Source organism: Pogona vitticeps, chromosome 6 (genome assembly GCF_051106095.1).
Source record: "Pogona vitticeps strain Pit_001003342236 chromosome 6, PviZW2.1, whole genome shotgun sequence".
Classification (NCBI taxonomy): Eukaryota; Metazoa; Chordata; class Lepidosauria; order Squamata; family Agamidae; genus Pogona; species Pogona vitticeps.
Window position 1 is genome coordinate 82,685,076 of NC_135788.1, and position 20,084 is coordinate 82,705,159.

Genomic DNA, 20,084 nt, shown 5'->3' on the forward strand with positions numbered 1-20,084 from the left:
ATATGTATGACTGTGAACCTACTGCATTTAAAGAAAGCTTCAAGTCTTCTGCAGCAATCTCCAGGGACAAACAACCAGAGAGAAGGGTAGAAAATACTTCCTCTGTGGTCAGTGCATTAATCTCGATCATCCTCAGAAAAGGACCTGATCCTTCATCATTCTTCACTATTCCTTTCATGCTGATATAAAATAGCAAATTAATCGGGTGCGTTTTTCATTTTGTGATCTGAACACTCATATAGATGGCTATTTGCTGCCAAATCGCTTAGACAGTAGCCTTACACTTACAGGTATCTGGAAATGAATCTCACCGAATATAATGCAACTTACTTCAAAGTAAACAGGCTCGAGATTATGATGTTACTACAGCTTCATAAATTACAATCAGTATCTATCTTAACTCATTAAGATAACTACCACGTCTCTCAAAGACCTGGACTGCAGTTATACTTATCTGTCATGGTATGCTCTTTCTTGCTACTGATTTTGCAGTAGGGGTGTGTATGTGTGTGTGTGTGTGTGTGCGTGCGCGTGTGTGTGCAGGCGCGCTTGTGTGTGACAAGAAAGTGAAAAAGGATAGTTAAAATTCAGTCAGAAAAGAAATGAATTTTTGAACAGGCTGGCAGAAAGTAGTGCTGGTAACTGCAGAGAGGTACTGTTGCTCTGGTGAGCTGAAGCAGCTTTAAAACTAGCAGAACCTGAATGTTTCCCATTGGGTTTACTTTTACATTTACAAATCCCAGAAGCCTTCACCACCACCTCTGCTGGCCAGGATTTCTGGGAGCTGAAGTCCAAGAACATCTGGAGGCCCAAGGTTCAGGACCACTGGACTAGTGGATACCATGTTTACAGTGTGTTACCCATGTGCAAAGAAAGATGTTATCAAACATTAGTATGACAAAATTAAGAAGTTGGAGTATATGAAATATAGAATTCAGCTGCTAGACTCTTCCACCCTTCTGCAAGATCCTGAGAAGCTGACTTAATAGGCAGAAGTCAGTGCGTAAACAGACATTTCATACCTTCAACTCATCTCCTGCTAGTGAATGCTTCAAAGATGGGACTAAGTAAGGAGCAAGGGCTTCTATATTTATTTTCCTCGGAGGGCATATCAAAGCCGCCCCAAGAGGATGCCTTATCTATAACCCTGACTTGAAAGGGGTCAGCCCACTTCTGTCCCAGAGAGTTATGCAAATTGGATAGAGTGAATGGCAGGGGATCAGGAAGCTGTCTGTTGTCCTGACTGAACATGAAAGGACTTATGATATTGTTGGCAACAGGTGTGTAATGGCCCTTAATCCATTTACTTGTAAAAAGGGTTTAGGAAACTAGTTAGCCTAGCACATCTCTGAGGAGAACAATGCTTTGTTCCCCTGCTGTTCAGTAATGTCATGAAAGGACTCAGTCTGACTTCCAAGGAGAAGCTGGGTCAGGAGGATGCACTCTGTGCATGTTCACCAAATATGCTATCTCTCCACTCAAGTGTGAATATAGATATGGTAGTTTAGCTTTTATCATTTTCTAGTGTATTTTCTTCCTGAATGCATGTACGTCTGTTTCACTTTGTTCCTTTATTTTGAAAGTCAGTTTCTTGTATCTGTTTGGAACGTTTATCCTTTTTGAATTTTTTTTACTTATTTATTTTAAATAAACAACAACAAAACCTTTGGATTTTTAACTGAGAGGGTTTGTAGTACTAAAACTAGTCCTTGCCTCAACCAACTACTGGGTTCTTTGTTTGTTTCCCGATGTTTGTGTGAGGGAGAGGTGGCAGCTACCTTGCAGGGTTGATGTGTCAGTTCTCAATGCCTAGCCTTGGGAATTTCTTTCTTATGTTAAACTCCCTGGATCACCTCTAAGTCTGGGAGATTAGGCAGGTGTTGAGACGAATACAGTGCCAGTCAAACTTCCATAGCCTTCACCTCATCTTTCTCCCAGGATCTCCCAGCCTGGATGAGCAAAAGCAGTGTGGCTGAGTGGCTGTGAAGAGGGACACTTGAACAGGGGGCTGTGGCACCTGGCTACTGCTCTGAAAGATGAAGAAAATATGCTAATACGTAGGTGCAGAATACTGAATTCTCATTGGCTTTTCTATTGCCTTTCAAAATACTTTAGCTTGCACTGTTTAGTTCATACTCATAGAGGGAAATCCTGCCCCTGCAATTATTAGTATGGATTTTGCTCTGCTTTCATTGGGTGTAATACTTCTGACAGCTCTGGCACGTTTTTAAATGTGTTTTTTACAGTCAGCTGCATTTACTTTATGGTGCCACACCTCATTACGTGATTGCAAGTGTAGTGGAAAATGACTGTGGGTGTGTGGGATGAGCCATTCTCACACTTCAAGTTCCAATGGTGTGGCCTGAAACACTCAAATACTATCCCCACCCTGCATTCACATCAAAGCTAAAGCTTGAAAAAAAAGAGAGTTCTTCTAGCTGTTCCAATTAATTAGAAGCTTTAAAAAAGCCATGATTTAAAAGAAAGAAATTATTTTCTCCCACATTTAATGAGAAGGAATCACTGGCAAAATGAGACACCGCCTGTGGAGTAAATAGCCTTTCTGGATTGAATGTCTCCTTCCACCCAAGCTTAATTCTATAGCATGACTTTATATAATCACTGTTGTTTAAATACTGCTCTTGACAGGGTGATGGGAGGGCACAGGTTTTGTGCTCTTTGATGCCAGTCTTAATGTGAACAGGAGCCAGGATCTACATGAAATTTATTGTTCTCAACCTACGTACTAGGCTACTCATATCAAGTGTTCTGCAGGACCAGCAGCAATTTACAATTTTTAAGCTGTACCCCTAACACATTCTTCAGCATCTACTTAAAACTAAGACAGGAACCCATGATTTGTGTCCTCTAGAATGATGCTTGACTACAATTCCTATCAGCCCTAGCCACTATAGCCAGTGGTGAGGGATAATGCAGCTGGAATCTAGCACCATCTGAAAAACCACAAGTTACTTGCTTTTGCTACAGAGCATGAACATATAATGACAATTTGTGCTTCCCACTGTGTGTATCAGGTGTACACATTTATCAGTCAAACAAATCAGGAATGGACATGGTTTCTTGTAAAATACTTAGGATTTTCCCCTCTTTTTAAACACATTGTGTTATGAGCAGAAAGGCCTTTAAAGAAGTGCACATTTTCAAGATATATCTCCATGGTTTACTGAGAAGATACATTCAAAGTGTATACCTCATCTAAGTACAGAGGATTAAAATACTTTTCACTTAGTCCACCCCCACTGCCATAACTGGGTATTTTTTGTTTTTACTTTTGGGTTCAGCTGGACAGAAACAGAGGATCCTATTCTATCTCTGCAGAGAAGAAAACACTGTTATTGCATTTCATTGCTTCTCTTGCTAGGAAATATTCAGAGCAGGTTTTTGAAGGTAAATAATGCCTGCCTCAATGCCTGAGCTGATTCTGGCAAGTAATATTGTGATGTAGTGACAGCTTGCAAAACACTTCAAGGTTAACAGCAATACAAACCCATGTTATACCAGTTGTTACTAAACTCCTTATGCTGGAACAAACCCCAGGACCAACTTTGGGTGAAGTAATGATGGTCCAGCTTTTGCAATTCATTTGATTCTTGTGCTAGCGTAAGAGCTGGCCAGTTCTGGAAAATGTGATCGGAGAAAATGTGGGAAGGAGGTATCCCACATAGTCCATACACTGTGGTCTTCTAGGGGAGAAATAAGAAAGAAAGAAAGAAAGAAAGAAAGAAAGAAAGAAAGAAAGAAAGAAAGAAAGAAAGAAAGAAAGAAAGAAAGAAAGAAAGAAAGAAAGAAAGAAAGAAAGAAAAAGACTATGCGGGTTTGTTTACAGTCCAAGGAGAGAGGTGGTGATATTTTTACTTAGCCACCAAAACCCCACAACAATAAACTACTTTTCAACCTTGTACATGTCTTCATCAGGCTGGGAAACACAGAGCTATGAATGGTGCAAAAAGATCCTAAAGGTTCCAAAAATCATGGTCAGATCTCCATGCCAGGTTCCTTTTTTAAAAGTTTAAAAACTGATGCTGAAGAAATGTTGCCTGTCCTTCTTGGGTAAAGTGACAATATCAAATATCTTAAAATCCTCAGTTGCCATCTGTGTCCTCATCTATTGTGTATAACTGTGCCTTCCCACTGAGAAAGAGATGACACAATTACTATGAGGGTTCCTCCAAATAGACATCCCCAGCAGGGGGTCCCAACCAGATGTTCTTGGACTACAGTTCCAAGAAGACTTCACCATCAGCTGTGCTGGCCAGGGTTTCTGGGAGTTGCAGTCCAAGAATACCTGGATAAGCCAAGGTTGGAAACCACTGGACTAAGGCATGACCACCTCACCAAATAATTTTAGCATGGACCATGAACCACACAGAGCTGCTAGTGTAAATGTTGTGATAATGTGCAATATTTTCATCTGTGATTTTTTTTTTGGAAAGCTGGCTGTTTCCAGAAAAAGTTCTTGTTGCATAATTATCCTGCCTCATTTTTGGTAGTGGCAGTGGTGGCAGATTTAAATCCTTGTGTATCTCCTTTGTGTTATGGGCCAGCATTTTTTTTCCTCCTTGCCTTTAAGAGACATTTTGTTTCTATTGGTCTCTACTACAATTTCCACATTTTCAGGAAAGATTTTAGCAAATCACACAAGTTTCTCCTGACTTTTTGCATATACAGTACTTTAAAAAATTAACAGCAGCAGAGGAGTTGTTTGCATCTTTTTTATCAATAAAGCAGCCCTATGCTTGGTGCCTGATTTTAGCTTCATCGAGAACTCACCACAAAGGGAGAAGAGGAATTTGGTTAGACAGCTTTGTTTGCGGGTTTTTAGCATAGCCTTGCTGTCGCCCTGCAGGAGGTGCAGCGACAGAACTGCTACTAATTAAGCTGTTAACAAGGGCAGAATGCCAACATCCTCCTCTTGTTTCTCTCTCTCTCTCTCTCTCTCTCTCTCTTAAAAAAAACTTTATCCATCTTGTGACCTAGAGCAGCAGCGCTGGGCAAAGCTGGGGGCAAAAAAAGGGGGGGGGGAAGAAATAGCACATAGTATCTGGATGGGAAAAGCAACCATACTGCCTGTTAAGAAGGAAAAAAAAGGAATAGAAGTCCCATTGTGGCAGGCAGGGTGACCCCCTCCGGATATAAACACTTGAGAGGAAGTGGGCTCTCTAGTCTTTTAAGTCCTGGAAAAAGTATGCAATATAATGAAGTATGACAAATGTCTTGAAGCGTCCCAGCAGCGGCTCAGTGCAGTTGGTTTGTTTCATTTATAGTCCGCCTTTCTCCCGCTGCTCAGGTCCCCAAGGCGGCTGACAAAACGATTTAAACAGAACCTGTATAACCAGTAGTTTCTGCGCGATGCACCAAGAGCTCGCCCTCTCCCACCTCCTCTGTCTCGGAAAGGAGAGCTCAGCTCCACTACCCGCACCCACCCCCGCGAGAGGAGCACTGGTGGCGGCGGTGGCGGCGGCCGGAGGCGTGCTTTTCCCGAGGCGGGCTGGCGGCGACCGCCTCCCGGTGAGAACCTCGACGGTGAGCGCCCAGGCGAGGCGAGGCGCGCGGGAGGAGGAGGAGGCCCCCCTCGCTTGGGCGGCTTCCCCGGGTGGTGGCGGCGGCTCCTTCCCACTTTGCCAGTCAGCCGTTGCCTGTGGTAGTGGTCGCTGCCGTCTGTCTGCTGGCCCGGCGGCTGAGGAAGGGCCGGGCTTTGCCATGGATCCGGCAGCGTTCCTGGGTTACGGCCCTTTGCTGCTCCTGGGTGAGAAAAGGGGACCGGGGGGGGGGCTTCCTCCATGCTCCCTGGGGGGGGTGTTGGTGGTGGTAGGGTTGAGTTTTGCACGAAGGGGTCGTGAGTTGGATGGAGAGCCCGTGCCCCTTTGGCGCTGGGTGCCAAGGAGCGTTTTTGAAGTCCCCTCCGACGGCTTCGGTCCCCATAGTGGCGTCAAGGAGAGGCGGCCATTCAACAGGTCGGCGTCGGATCCTGTGGCTTTTAAAGACACAGGGAACCCCAAAGTAGCCATGGCAACCCGTACCCTGGCTCTTGTTTTGGTCTTGAGGTTGCCAGCTTCCCCTCCACAGCCCTTCTAGAGCTCTTGAGCCTTTCAGCTGCATCAGGCAGAAACCCGGCAGGTGCAGTGCCTTGAAAAGCTTAACCGGCTGTTGTCCTGCCTGCCATGGGTAAAGCTCTGCTGGGAAAATACATTGGCAGCCCTGTCGCCATCTTCTACAGAAGGTCGTTATGGGGAGAACCGTCCTATAAGATCAGGCAAAAAAGCAGCCATTCCGAAGTCTTTGAGAAGTAATGCTGAGACCTAAGTTATGTGGAAACTTTGGATAGTTAGCCTGGGGTCTGTATGTCAGTTTTTTTTTTTTTTTTTTTGAACGGAAAGGACCTGATAGCCATTAAAATATGCTGAATAGTCTCTCTACTGTAATCCTAAAGATATGCTATGTTACCTAGTGGTAAGGGGTAAAAGGCACTCTGTGTGTACTTCAGTGAAGATTTTAATTATGTAATGTGGAGGTCAATCCTGGTACTCAAGAAGGGTGCTGGTACTTAGCCTCAGCACAGATTCACTCTTGAGGGTTTGTTTCCAGGCTGGAGGGTGAGCAGCAGGAAGGGGCATTTTTGCTGTGCCAAGTTTTCCCAGTCCATCCGAGGTGGCGCTGAGTCCCCCAGTGCTGCCTGCCAGGGTACCCACTGCGTGGGGCCAGTTCTCTATATTTAGCTCCGTGTATTTATTTTAAGATGCCTTAGAACCTTGGGAGAATTTGGACCAAATTAGAAGCTAAAAGATGGTACAGCTACTCTGCAGTGCTGGTGAAATATAACAAGTAATTAAAAGGGTTTACAACGTAGTTCATCACAGACACAGCAGGGGTTTTGCTATAACTTCTTGTATCTATTCAGCTTTTGTCAGATGAGCTTTTCTCAAAATAATACCAGTGACTAACAGCCCAGTTCTATTAAAGAACACAAACAGACAGTTCTAAGTTAACTCTTCTTTATATATCCTCATAACAGTTAAAGTGGTTGCATTTATAATTCACAATATCTTAAGGATCCAAGGATGATTAAAATCAATTAACATTACAAAACATTTGCTTGTCTGCTCTCGGGTTTTGTTTGCAAGATCAATAACAATCAATTGAGAGGGCTGCCAAGCTAGTTTTAAACGCTCCTAGGGTGGCCTTAAAAAAGCTGGAACCTCTTCCAGCCCTGTGACATTTATCTTGGTGTGCTGCCAGGGGATGAAACTGGATTACATGTTTTTCTGGAACTCCTGGAATGTTTTAATACCAGTGCTCTAAGCTGCGTGATGAAATAGCTTGTTGATTCCACTCCATACCTGCACACTTTCTGTGCTAGGATGCTGTCAGTTGTCTGACAGCTTTGCATGAAATAAACAGCAGTTGCACGTTTATAGTCTGGTTCTTATTTCTAGTGCATAAGCAAGAAAAAGACAGCTGGATTGCATGGTTAGACAGCTTGATAATTGCTCTGTTAAAAGCTGATTATTTGTTGTTATGAGATTGAGAGTTTAATGAGCGAGACTGAGTTAAAGGCGTTTATTCATTACAGGTCAGTTACAGCAAAAGAAAAAGGAACTTACATTTTTATTTGTTTGTTCATGCATCTTATCATGGGCAGTTATTTACTTATTGTTAATATATCTCCATTGTAATATAAAGAAGGGCACCTGTTTTGAATTGTTAAATCATGTGGACAACTGATTGAACTGGTAAATCAATGTGTGACTGATTAGCCAGAAGTGCTTGAATTAATTGACAGTGCTGTTGATATTGACTTGTGAAACATTTTATTTCTAAGCCTAAAAGCCATGTTTCAGCCCTCATGCTTCGGATGTACTTCAGAAGCTGCTTGCATGGTTGGTGTTCTGTTTTTGGATGCATGAACTCACTATACAGTACATTTGAAATGATTAAACCATTTGTATGTTATACTTCATTCATGATATCATCTAATTTCAGCCAGACCCCTGAGGAAATGAAGACTGGTCATCAGTCCAATTTTGATCCAATAAACAATTTCTTTTAAGTGAAACTGAGTGCAGTTGAACATGAATTGGTAGCCAATGTAAATAATATAAAATACATGATCCAGGTGTCTGACTTGCACAATAATTCTAGTTCTGTACTAGTTGTAAGTTTCTGAACTGCCTTTTAGGGCAGCTCAGGTTGAGCACACTGTGTAGTCTAGTGCGGGTTATTGTGGCTATGAAGTCAACTTTCTCCAGACAGTTCTGTAGCTGCCAAACCAACTTTAGCTGGTAAAAAGTATTAAAACTAATTAAGTATATAATATTTTCGCTAGTTAATTATAGTGTGGGGCTGAACTTGAAGGATTTTATAAATTTAGAGAGAACAGTGAACAATAGTCAATTTATAATAAATCATATACTGTATTCAGAAAAAAAATAAATGACTGCTATGGCTCTTGCTTGATTATTCTTTTGCTGGGTAAAATTTAAGTCTAAGATCAGAGCTGACGTTGTGGTTTCAAGTAAAAGGGGCTCGAAGTTCAGGTAAAAGTTGCCTCCTAGTTCACCTTTACCCATGGCTTTGTGCTACTGCTGGCACAAAATAAAAGCAACAGTTTTCATGCACGTTAGTCATAAGCAGACAAAACGACAAGCCAGGGAACTGGCTTATCTCCCCAAGAATCACTGGCTTATTAGTTATGAGCCACATTCTGGAGCATGTTGCTTGATCCCTCCCCCTGAAAGCTTCTTTAAAGAGGCATTTGGGGAGATGTGTAGGTTTTTAAAAATCTGTCTTATAGTTTTTAATTTTTTTTAAAAAAAATATAAATACATTTTAGTTTTAAATGTTAATTGCATTGTTTTACATTAATAGCAGATTTTAGATTTTTTTGGTACACTGCCATGGATCTCCACTAGGGGGAAACGGTGGGAAATAAATAAATAAATAAATAAATAAATAAATAAACAAACAAACAAACAAACAAACAAACAAACAAACAAACAAACAAACAAACTACATGTCTTAATAAAATATGTGCTTTCCCTCAGTGACTGGCTTTCTGTGAGGGGTTGTTAAACGGATAATTGTGCCTTGCTGCTTTGAATTTGTTTTTAGTTGTTGTTTTTGTTTCCCATGTTGTAGTGTAGTATTTGACCCTTTCTAGCATTTGTATGCTTATTGGTTTTAGCTTTAAATATTGTCTTTTAATAGTGTAAGCCATCAAGAAAGCTGCCTAAGTTCTACACCTATATGCTCAGTAAAACAACTATTGTTGTAATGTGAGTTAATATGTCCTTAAGACAGACTTATTTAAAGCTTTTCTTTCTGTCCCCCTCCACCACAAATGAAGGTCTTGCCATCTTCAACTGTGTGGCTGGTAATGGAAATACAACTGAACATGAAGCAAAGACACTGTCCTGCACCTACCCAAATGGAAATTGTACAGGTAAATTTGCGGATAATGGTCACATGTGACTTGCTTTCAAATATACAAGCACATTTTGTAGTACTATCCACATACTCGTATATAAACCAAAATGCTGTATATTTTCAGTAGCAAATAACCATTCAAGCTTTCTTTTTCTAGATATTCTCTGTTGCCCCTTCTTTTAAATGTCAGTTCCTTTCAAGTCGTGAACCTTTACAGAATCCACATCGTTATTCCTGCTGTCATTCCATGTTGCTTTCTCTAAGTAACAATGTACAAATGGCTTCCTAATGAAAGTTTTACTGAAAATTATTAATCATTCAATATTCAGGTTGCTCCCTTCTTTTCTCCTTGGTCGCTGTATCAACCTATGCATTTAACCTATGCATACTGCAATAAGCTGGCGGATTATTAAAAAAAATTAATTGAACATTAGAGTGTAATGCTTAATTGCATGTAGGTAAGATAAAGTCTATACAATTATGTTGGCTCCATCTTGTCTGTGTTCAATCTGGTGAGGGCAAAATTGGACAGTTGAAGTCAAGAGTCTTCAGTTCAAACAAGCATCATCATCATCATCATCATCATCATCATCATCATAGCACTGCAGAGCTGGTAGGGGCCCTAAGGATCATTGAGTCCAGACCCTATCAAGGAGGCACCGTGGGGAATCAAACTCCCAACCTCTGGTTCTACGTCATTTAAATATGAATGTTTTCATTAATGGAAAGCTGTTAACTCCAGAACCCAATTAAGTCTATAATGGAGAATGTTCCAAATTTGCCTTTTCTTCTAACAGAATGGAACGTAATCAGTATTCTCACCTATCACTCTCTGCTCAGTGAAGTACCTTGAATTTCACAGAAGAAAAGTGGGATATAAATGTAATAAATAAATTGATCCAGGCTTCTGCTTTGAGCCTTTTCCTGCTAGAAATCTAAACAAGAAGTTACGAGGGAGTGCTGACAAGTAATGAGCCTTACCCAGAATAAATTGAGCTAGGAAGCTATAAATTGCAGGTTGCATTGGCCAATTTGTATGTATTCAATGGTGCAAACATCAACTCCCTATGATTTTAATTTATCTTTCATGTTCAGGTCCAAAGTGAACATGGCAGCACCTCCAGAAAAGTTCAATGTGGAAGAGCATAGGGCCCTAATCAAGCTCCTGTTTCTCCAAGGGAAAGGTGCAAAGCAGATCCATGATGAAATGTCACAAACTATGGGTGACAGTGCCCCTTCATATGCAACAGTTAAACGTTGGGTTGTCAATTTTTAAACTGGCCATTTTGGTGTCGAAAGTGAGAAAGCCAGTGGAAGGCCTGTTTCTGTCTCTGTACCTGCAAATGTGAAAGCCATCCATGACATCATCATGGAGGACTGCCGAATATCAGCCAAAAGTATTGCTACATATCTGAGAATATCACATGAGAGAGTTGGCGCCATTATCCACAACGACTTGGAAATGAGAAAGCTGGCAGCAAAGTGGATCCCCAAACTTTTGACAACCGAACAAAAGAGGAAACGTGTGGAGTCATTGGTGGTTGTTTTGGAACATTTTGCAAGAAATGAGTCAGATTTCCTGGGCAAACTGGTAACTGGTGATGAGACATGGATCTACTGCTATGATCCTGAGACAAAGGAACAGTCTAAGGAATGGAGGCACAGTGGTTCCCCCAGGCCAAAGAAGTTCCGAGTGCAAAGGTTGGTGCAGAAGAAGCAAATGGCAACAGTTTTTTGGGAATAAGAAGGGAGTTCTGCTGGTGAACTACCTCCAACAGGGTTCAACCATCAATGTAAAATATTACTGTGCTTTATTTACAAAGTTGAGGAAAAACATCAAGGAAAAACATCGAGGAAAGCTCTCCAAAGGTGTCATCCTGTTGCATGACAACACCTCGTCACACACTGCAGGTGAAACAATGACAAAACTGACCTCCTTAGGCTTTCAAATGATGCCGCATCCAGCCTATTCTCCCGACCTGGCTCCTTCTGACTATTATCTGCTCCACAAACTCAAAAAACACTTAAAGGGACGACGATTTGGGAGTGTTCTGGAGGCAAGTAATGCTGCAAATGAGTGGCTGCACCAGCAGTCGGAAGAATTTTATTTGCAGGGACTTAAGAAGCTGCAGGACAGATGTTGTAAGTGTGTTGACTTCCTGGGAGAATATGTAGAATAGTGTGGCAGTTACAGGTTCCTAGCTCATTTTTTTCTGGGTAAGGCTCAATACTTGTCAGCACCCCCTCGTAGTTTGGTTACTTGGCCTAGTGTTACTGTCCGCCTAGCTTGCTTCAAACTATGACTGCTAATGAGAGTGCAAATCTCGTTTCCAAGCAGACTCTTAAATTGCTCTGTTAAGGTTACCAGGATGGCCAGTGTTCATGCTCTGATGTATGCCTCTGTTCTCCTTGCAAAACTACATGTTTGAAAATATTGGATTCTAAGAGATCTCATTGCTGAGATCATAATATGCCAGGGTTCTGCCTGTGCATTCTTAACAAAGTGTCATTTAGTACCCAGCCTAGTAACCCTATCTGTATAGCTAATTATTCTTTTGTAACAGCATTAACTTTTAACCCCTGTGATGACAGTTTCTGGAATGGGAGGACTTAATCTTCTGTTTTCATGTGCTGTTGGATTTCCAAAGGGTACAGTGTAAAGCATTTAAGAGTTCATAGTTCAATTTTAAAGTGCAGTAGCTTTCATGAATCCTAAATACAGCTAGCATTTTATATGTGTTTACCACCACTGGATAGCCTTGAACATACCCAGGAGCATTTTGAAATGTCTACAGAGAATAAGTAATAATAGTAAATGTTTTAAACTGTTTCCGTTAGATAGATGGAAACAAATAAATAATAAAAATAATGTAGTTTCATATTTTTACAAACAATATACTTTTCTCAATTAGAAATAAGAGAAATTATTGAAAGTATTATTTTTTATTTTCTGGTTGTGTAGCAAATGTCCATTTGTCAGGGCAGAGTCATAGTTTAAGCACCTGTTCAGAGTTAGATGCAAAAGCTGTCATGTAACCAACAAGCACTTTATTTCTGTCTGTCCCTAGACCACTTTGGTATTGCTTAGTTGCTAGTGCCATGGTACAAACCTGCTTGTTGGGCCTTTGAATGTGTGCCCTCTCCTCTCCACAGAGGTTAGAGAAGCTGCATTTGTGAATGTTATTCTCCAGAATCCTCCAGCTGGAATGACCACTCTAGTTCAGAAAAATAGCTTTTCCAAATTCTGCCTCTCCACTATAAAAATAGTAGAATGCATGAGTTAGTTGCCATGCTCTGTTCACCAGTCATGCAAGCCAGTGGGAGGAATTTTCTGCTCGCGTGTTGGTGTCAGGTATCTATCTCAAGCATGACATCATCTGTGTGGTGGAATGACGTCTCAAGCATGACATCATCTGTGTGGTGGCTCTTCTGCCACTTAAAGACCAGTAAATTGTGTGAGCTGAAATGAAATGACTCATGGTGCGTCAAATTCTCATGCCAACGCCTTCCCAGTCCCACTTGGCACTAATTCATGTAGCCCAAGACTGGTTGGTGCCTCTATGACAGGGGTGGGCAATTGAAAAATCAAGGAGGGGCACATGAAAATTCTGAACTGTGTTTGGGGGTATGTAGTAATAGGCCCCCAATTTGTGGGTAGTAATAGGCCACCATTGGGTGAGACCCTGCGGTGAACAAACTACAAGGCTGATACAGTGGTGCCCCGCTTGACGACGATAATCCATTCCAGCAAAATTGCGTAGAACGAAATCGTCGTCAAGTGAAAGTAAAAAGCCCATTGAAATGCATTGAAAACCGCTCAGTGCGTTCCAATGGGTGAAATACCTCATCCTAAAGTGAAGATCCGCCATAGGGCGGCCATTTTCCGGTGCCTGTAAAGTGAGGAAAAACAGCGGAGAACCTTTTTGAAATAGCGGGCGGCCATTTTAAAACCCGACGACAGCTGTTTTGATCGTCGTAAAGCGAAAAATTGGTTCCCGAAGCAGGGAACCGATCGTCGCCAAGCAGATTTTCCCCATCTAAACACCGTTTTCCGATCGCAATAGCAATCGCAAAATACTCATTGTGAAGTGATTTCATCATCTACCAGGGTAAGCGTCTAGCGGGGCACCACTGTATAGTTTACTCCCTAAATGTTTTAGGAAGTTAACTATGTGAGCGTTGTAATTCGTTCACCGCAGGGGGGGAGAAAAAAAACCCCTGACACTGTGCTAACTTACCTTTCTTCCGTTCCCTCGCGGCCTTCCTCTCCGACTGTCTTCTATCCCACGCAGGTGACGTGATGCGTCATCATGTTGCCTGCGCAAGGATCGCTTCCAGCCTCTTGAGCCACAGGCTCCACAGCCAAAACTCACAGTCAAAACTTGTGAGATCCCAGCATTGGATCTCACGAGTTTTGCTTACTGCTGTGCTGGGTGACCGGAGCCGGAGCTCCGGCTCACTCAGCAGCGAACAGGCGGGCTGGACCGGAGCGACAACTGGCGGGCCGAGACAGGAGCGGCTCTCAGTCCGTATGTGGCCTGCGGGTCACACTTTGCCCAGGTCTGCTCTATGACATGGAAGCTGCAGAGCAAAACCAGTTTTATGGTGACCTCCCCCTACCCCTGGCTCCCTGTGGCATTGTTAGCTGCTCTGTAGCAAAGCCTTTTTATTTTTGGCTATTTGTTTAATTTTTTAGTGGTCCAATAAAATTATCATTTACTCTTGCATCTAGCAAAGCAATGCTCCTGCTTAGAGGATTATGAATATGCTACCTGTTTTTGTGTATGTTTGGAAGCATGAATTCTTCTTGATTTTTAAAGAATGCATTAGGGTCCAATGACTTTTTAAAATAAACACATTTAAAGCTTCAGGTGACAAGGAAATTCATTTTAGCTGCATACATGGAGAGGTTTCTTCAAGAGCCTTAACAGGGCTGACAAAGTGCTTGTTTTTCTCATTATGTCACAACAGCTGAGGTCAAAAATGAAAAGTCAAAATTCTTTCAAAGTTCACCACTACTACTTGTTTGTTCCCTCAAACCTATATAATAATTAAAGAATTATACTCTGGAAAGAAACATTGTAATCCACCAATTCATGTACATAGTTATTATCAGGGCAACAGATCCATCCAAATTCACTTGAATAATCTGTGTGGCAGAAGTGTAATGTATGTTTCACTTTTTCGTGTTTCTAGATGGCAGTACAGGACTGCGAAGGAGGGGACATTTTTCTAAGTGTCCCGAGGAATATAAACACTATTGTGTCAAAGGAAGATGCCGTTATGTTACCGTAGAACAGGTGCCTGCTTGCCAGTACGTGGACGTTCTAAAGCACTGAAAATATGTAATTTATCCAGGGCTAACTTCTGCTATGATGGACTCTCTGGAAATATTTGGCTAATGCTGTCTATGCTAGCTGAGCCTGCTTTTCCTCAATTACTCTTTGAGTTTGACCTCTTAATCCAAAGTGTGAAAAAATATTTTGAAAGGCATAATGTAGATGCTCCTGTTGAAAGACTTTTCAAATTTAGGTCTCAGCCGAAATGGTCCTTAATTTTAATGAGTAATGAGAACCTTCTCCAATAAAGGATGAAAATTAGTTTACTACTATCTCAACACTTGGGAGTGAGAAGTTCTAGGAAAGGATATTTTCCTTCCGAATCAGTCTTTTTCAGGAAGTGTATCCCATTTGGAATAGACAGACTCGGGCTCCCTGGGATTCTATCTGGGATAAAATTTGGAGCAGGCCCTGCCCTTACTTATGCTTTGTCTTTCTGTTACATGGAGATATAACATGGGGAGGCTGAAGTGGGAGATCAGTAAATGATGCAGTGGGAACCCAACAGCACAGACCACTTCTTTCTTCCCTACTAGTGTAGTGTTTGTGTCAGTGGTCGTGGTAGTGGGAGGTAGCAGAGGAACCAAGTTATGGTATGGGAGACAGAGATTAAGCACTGGATACCATTTTAAGCACAGTTAAGCAGAGGCTTCTTGGGAACATTAACAAATTTCAATTTTGAATAATGGGCTGTCTATAACATATAATTGGCCCATAGGCTTTAGCCTTCCAAGGGAAGGACTGGGATTTGCCATGCATTTTGTATGTTGTTCTCTAATTCTGTTATTTCTGCTTTGCAGCTGTGAAAAAGGTTACACTGGTGCAAGATGTGAGAGGCTGGATTTGTTTTATCTGAGAGGAGACCAAGGTCAAATTGTGGTGGTTTCCTTGATAGCTGTTATGGTGCTGCTTATAATCCTGATTGCTTCTATGTGCATTTGCACTCAGTAAGTATGTATGAAAAAATAAGGAAATTATTTTTGTGACTCTTGGGTTCTACTTGAACCGTTTGAAGGCTTATCAGCAAACAGGTTGTAGTATTCTAAATATAGCTATATTCTCCTCTCCAAAGAGGAAATACTGGTTGTCCCCTATATGTCAGTTTTCTGGGCCCAGGATTAGCTTTTAACCCCAACCAGAAACATTAAATCCCTTTAATGTTTTTAACGTGTGTAGCATTATATTAGATAATATATTAGTGGTGCCTGTGTATCTGTACATGCATGCATTATCTTGGCTGTATCTAGACCTCTCATAAGAAGAATCCTAGTGGATGAGATCAAAAAGCAAGCTCGTGTGATCAGCCTGATGATTACAGCACATGTGGTCAGCCTGATTTTCCAGGGTTCCACAATACATGTAAAGCCTTGGAAAAATTATGTATATTACTAGAAACAAATGTTTAGAGCAGAAAGATAGGGTAAAATGAATGAAAGCATGAATGAACACATGAATGCTTGCTAGGTATTTTATCCTTCAAGCAAAGCCCTCCCAATGTTTTACCCCAATGGTTCCCAACCTTGGGTAGCCCAGATGTTCTTGGACTGCAGCTCCCAGAAGCCTTTATCACAGCTGTGCTGGCCAGGGTTTGTGGGAGTTTCAGTCCAAGAACACCTGAGATACTCAAGGTTGGGAGCCACTGTGTTAAACTACAGTTCCAAAATCCCTCAGCCAACATACCTGGGAAATTCCAGGAGTCATAGTTCTACAAAGGCATAACATACCACCAGGCTGGGGTGTGTGTGTTGTAAATGTTGGTCAAATTACCTGTTTCTGCACCTATTTAATTATATAGATCTGTTTTACAATTTCTCTTTCAAGTTATTGTCGAAAGAAACGTAGGAAGAGAAAAGAGGAAGAATTGGGAACATTTGAAAAGGGACTGCCTGTTAAAACTGAAGATATTCTAGAAACAGACATTGCATGAAGGTAAGGGACCTTCTATAGTCTTTGAGGCTCTAAATGAAGTTGTAGAACTAGCTGTTCTCTTGTATTTTCCCTCCATTGAGCTCAGGCTGATCAACAGTTTCCCCAGAAGACTGAGCTTGTTCTGTATTCAGGGCATCCACTACATCCTTGCTAATTGCATATTGCTAAAGGCATTTGGCCATGCAATGGGAAGATAACAGTTTCTGGATGTTACCACTTGCACCACACCAGTTAGATCATAATCGCTTAATTGTTTTACTAGGTCATCCAGTTCCTTAACATCCTTCAGTTGTTAAAGTGTATGTAGCTGCATACGAGACCTGGTTTCATTCTCTGTCAGGGTGCTTTCTTGTCATAACTGGAAATTTACTGGAAATGCCTGCCTCACTTTGCCAAATGATAGGGCCAGCCTCATTATTCAACGATTCTATAGACAACCACCTGGCATATATTCTTTGATTTGTGTTCCTGCATTGAGCAGGGAGTTGGACTTGATGGCCTTATCAGCCCCTTCCAACTTCATTATTCTGTGATTCTGTATTTACAGAAATCAGAATATCATTTGCTAGCTATAAGAAAAGTCTGCCCATTTAGCAGGCCAAGTATGTGATGTTCTCAAAAATCCTCTGCTTATGTTGAACAAGTGTCACAACCTGCTGCTAAAGATTGAAAAATCTTTGAGGTCTGCTCTGGCATTCTACCTGTTTATAAGGTGATTTACAGTAATGTTTTTCTCTCTTAAGAATGGAGGGAATTTTTAAAAAAAGAATCTTACTTCAGAATCAAAAAGGTGCAGATGCAGGAGGACTGATCACATTCATGCTGCTTCCGATTGCATAGAAAGATGTAATATAAATGTTGCAAGTCATAAGAGTGCAATCCAATGCACACTTACCATTGAATAAGTGCCTTGTATGGAAACAGTGGAACTTATTTCTACATAGGACTGAATTGCACAATAAACATCTTGTTGATTACTTTTTCTCTTAATCCCACAGATTGTCAAAGGTGCCTGCTGGCAGGTTCCAAATTCTCAAATGCCCTTTTCTTCTTGATAATTTCATAAGGGCTAGTGACTTGAAAATAAAGGTGGAGATAAGAACAAATGTGTACTGTTTTCTGTTCTTTTGTAACTCTTCATTGTATGACATGGAATAAAACTGTATCAAGTGTAGGAAAGGCAGGAATTTTCAGAAGTGCCTAATGGATTTTAGGAGTGAAACTCTTCACATCCTTTTATCTTTGGCAAAAGTAAAGGGAAGCAGATGTTCTATTTATAATTAGCATAGACAGAAATAGTGCCTAGTAGTATATATTTATGTATAGCAAAATCAGTGAGTCAGTGTCTTTAGGAACAACTTTAATGGGTAACTAGATCAGAATGTTGTATTTTTTAAAACAACTATAAAATTAATTGATACAGTGTTTTTTGTTTTTAATGTGGCAAAGTTTCATTATATTGGTTAATTTCAAAATGTATATTTTATATTCTTGTTTGGCATAATCTTGACAGTGTTTGCCAGTGTGGGAGTTGTGACCCCAGGAGAATCACAGAATGTTTTCTGGAGGGTCATGAATCGCTTTCTATGTGTTGTAGCCTTTGTTAAATAATTTTTTCCTTGATCTTTCAGAGTGGGATATTAAAGTTAGCATGTATGTGTATGTATGAGAAATAGGCCTCTTGAGGGAGAACGAAGCCTCTACTTTCGAAGCTTTACCCCATTAAATATGCCTTTTTATGCAAACATGGCAGGAGTGGTGGTGCTGCAGGTTACTTGGCTATTATAAAGGGGGGTACTACTACTCTAAAAGAATAATTGTTTTAGGAAAATGTCAGTGGTTGTGCATATCTTGTCACTTAGGTGTTTGAAGGACATAAAAGATCCTTTTAGGATCATAGCTCTGATATACCTTCTTCAGCATAGCTAAATATTTATTCAGAAGTTTAATGTTCCTTTTGTAAATGAACATTAAGGATAGCAAATTGTGCTTCCAAAGCATGCCACACTGATAAATGTATACCATACTAGGACTTCATGCTACTCGAATGCAAAGTTTGTTGAAATTGCAAAACAGGATATCTTGTCATTATTTTACTGTATTGTTTTCATGGCTTCTCCACTTGATTGAGAAGACATGGTCTAGAGTGGCAGGGTAAAAATCAAATCAATCAATCAATCAATCAATCAATCAATCAATCAATCAATCAATCAATCAATCTGTCTGTGCCCCAGTGGTGTGGTAACTTTTGCACTATGCATCTTAGTACTAACATGATGTTACCACATAACAGATGGGGATCAGGGAGGAAAACATTGAGGTACCGTTGTATGGATCTTTGCCACCACTCAGTCTTTTAGAAACTGTTTTGAAAAGCTATCTTGTGGTACTGTACTTGCCTTCTCTTATCTTACTTGCATAAGGATAAGTTGGTGCAGCAGAGGTGGGGGGAGAAAAAAAGCAGGTGATGTACTGTCATTTAAATTCCTGTACAGTGATACGTCAGGGCCCTTAAAGGGGCATCACTGTGGAACAATGCTGTCCCAGAGTCCTGGAAGAAGTTTGGGGGAATCAAAGGGGCAGATGCCAGCCACAGCTATATTTATTTGGCTTCCAGGACCATGAAAAGGACTAGATCCATATGGCTGTGTTGTGCTTTCCTGCATGTTTGGACAATGTATTTCCCCCTAACACTGGGCTTACTATTAATAATTCTAAAATTTATGGCTAGATGAGAATCTCTTCTCAATTTCACGAAGAGGGCTGCATGTCCTCAAAAGAAGGAAATGCCGTTTTTCAGGCAACAAATTATTCAAAATCTCTTAAAGGCAAAGGTAAAGGTTCCCCTTGACAATTTTTGTCCAGTCGTGTTTGACTCTAGGGGGCGGTGCTCATCCCCGTTTCCAAGCCATAGAGCCAGCATATTGTCCGAAGACAATCTTCCGTGGTCACATGGCCAGTGCGACTTAGACACGGAACGCTGTTACCTTCCCACCGAGGTGGTCCCTATTGATCTACTCACATTCGCATGCTTTCGAACCGCTAGGTTGGTGGGAGCTGGGACAAGCGACGGGAGCTCACTCCATCATGTGGATTCGATCTTACGACTGCTTGTTTTTCTGACCTTGCAGCAAAGACTTCTGTGGTTTAGCCCACAGCACCACCACGTCCCTCAAGATCTCTTACTCATTCTAAACATAAGGCAGTCATGTGACATTTCAAAAATGCATTATTACGTACTGTATACTATTATGAATGGTGGTGGGGAAAACTACTGAAGTACCTTAGCTGCATATGTTTCTAGGAAAAGGCAGTTTTTCTGCTCAATTGAACTGCAACCTTGAGAAGAAAACATTTAAACTGTTTGCTGTG

General features: G+C 41.2%; 1 protein-coding gene across 1 annotated transcript; it reads left to right on the forward strand.

The window, feature by feature from the left end:
• The first annotated feature begins 5,223 nt into the window (after nucleotides 1-5,223).
• BTC (betacellulin) lies at nucleotides 5,224-17,818 on the forward strand. Its single transcript, XM_078378728.1, has 7 exons — nucleotides 5,224-5,268; nucleotides 5,361-5,544; nucleotides 9,365-9,460; nucleotides 14,641-14,758; nucleotides 15,584-15,730; nucleotides 16,605-16,712; nucleotides 17,711-17,818. The coding sequence occupies exons 1-6, from the start codon at nucleotides 5,224-5,226 to the stop codon at nucleotides 16,708-16,710; spliced, it is 696 nt and encodes a 231-aa protein (XP_078234854.1). The 3' UTR covers nucleotides 16,711-16,712; nucleotides 17,711-17,818.
• Nucleotides 17,819-20,084: the final 2,266 nt, after the last annotated feature.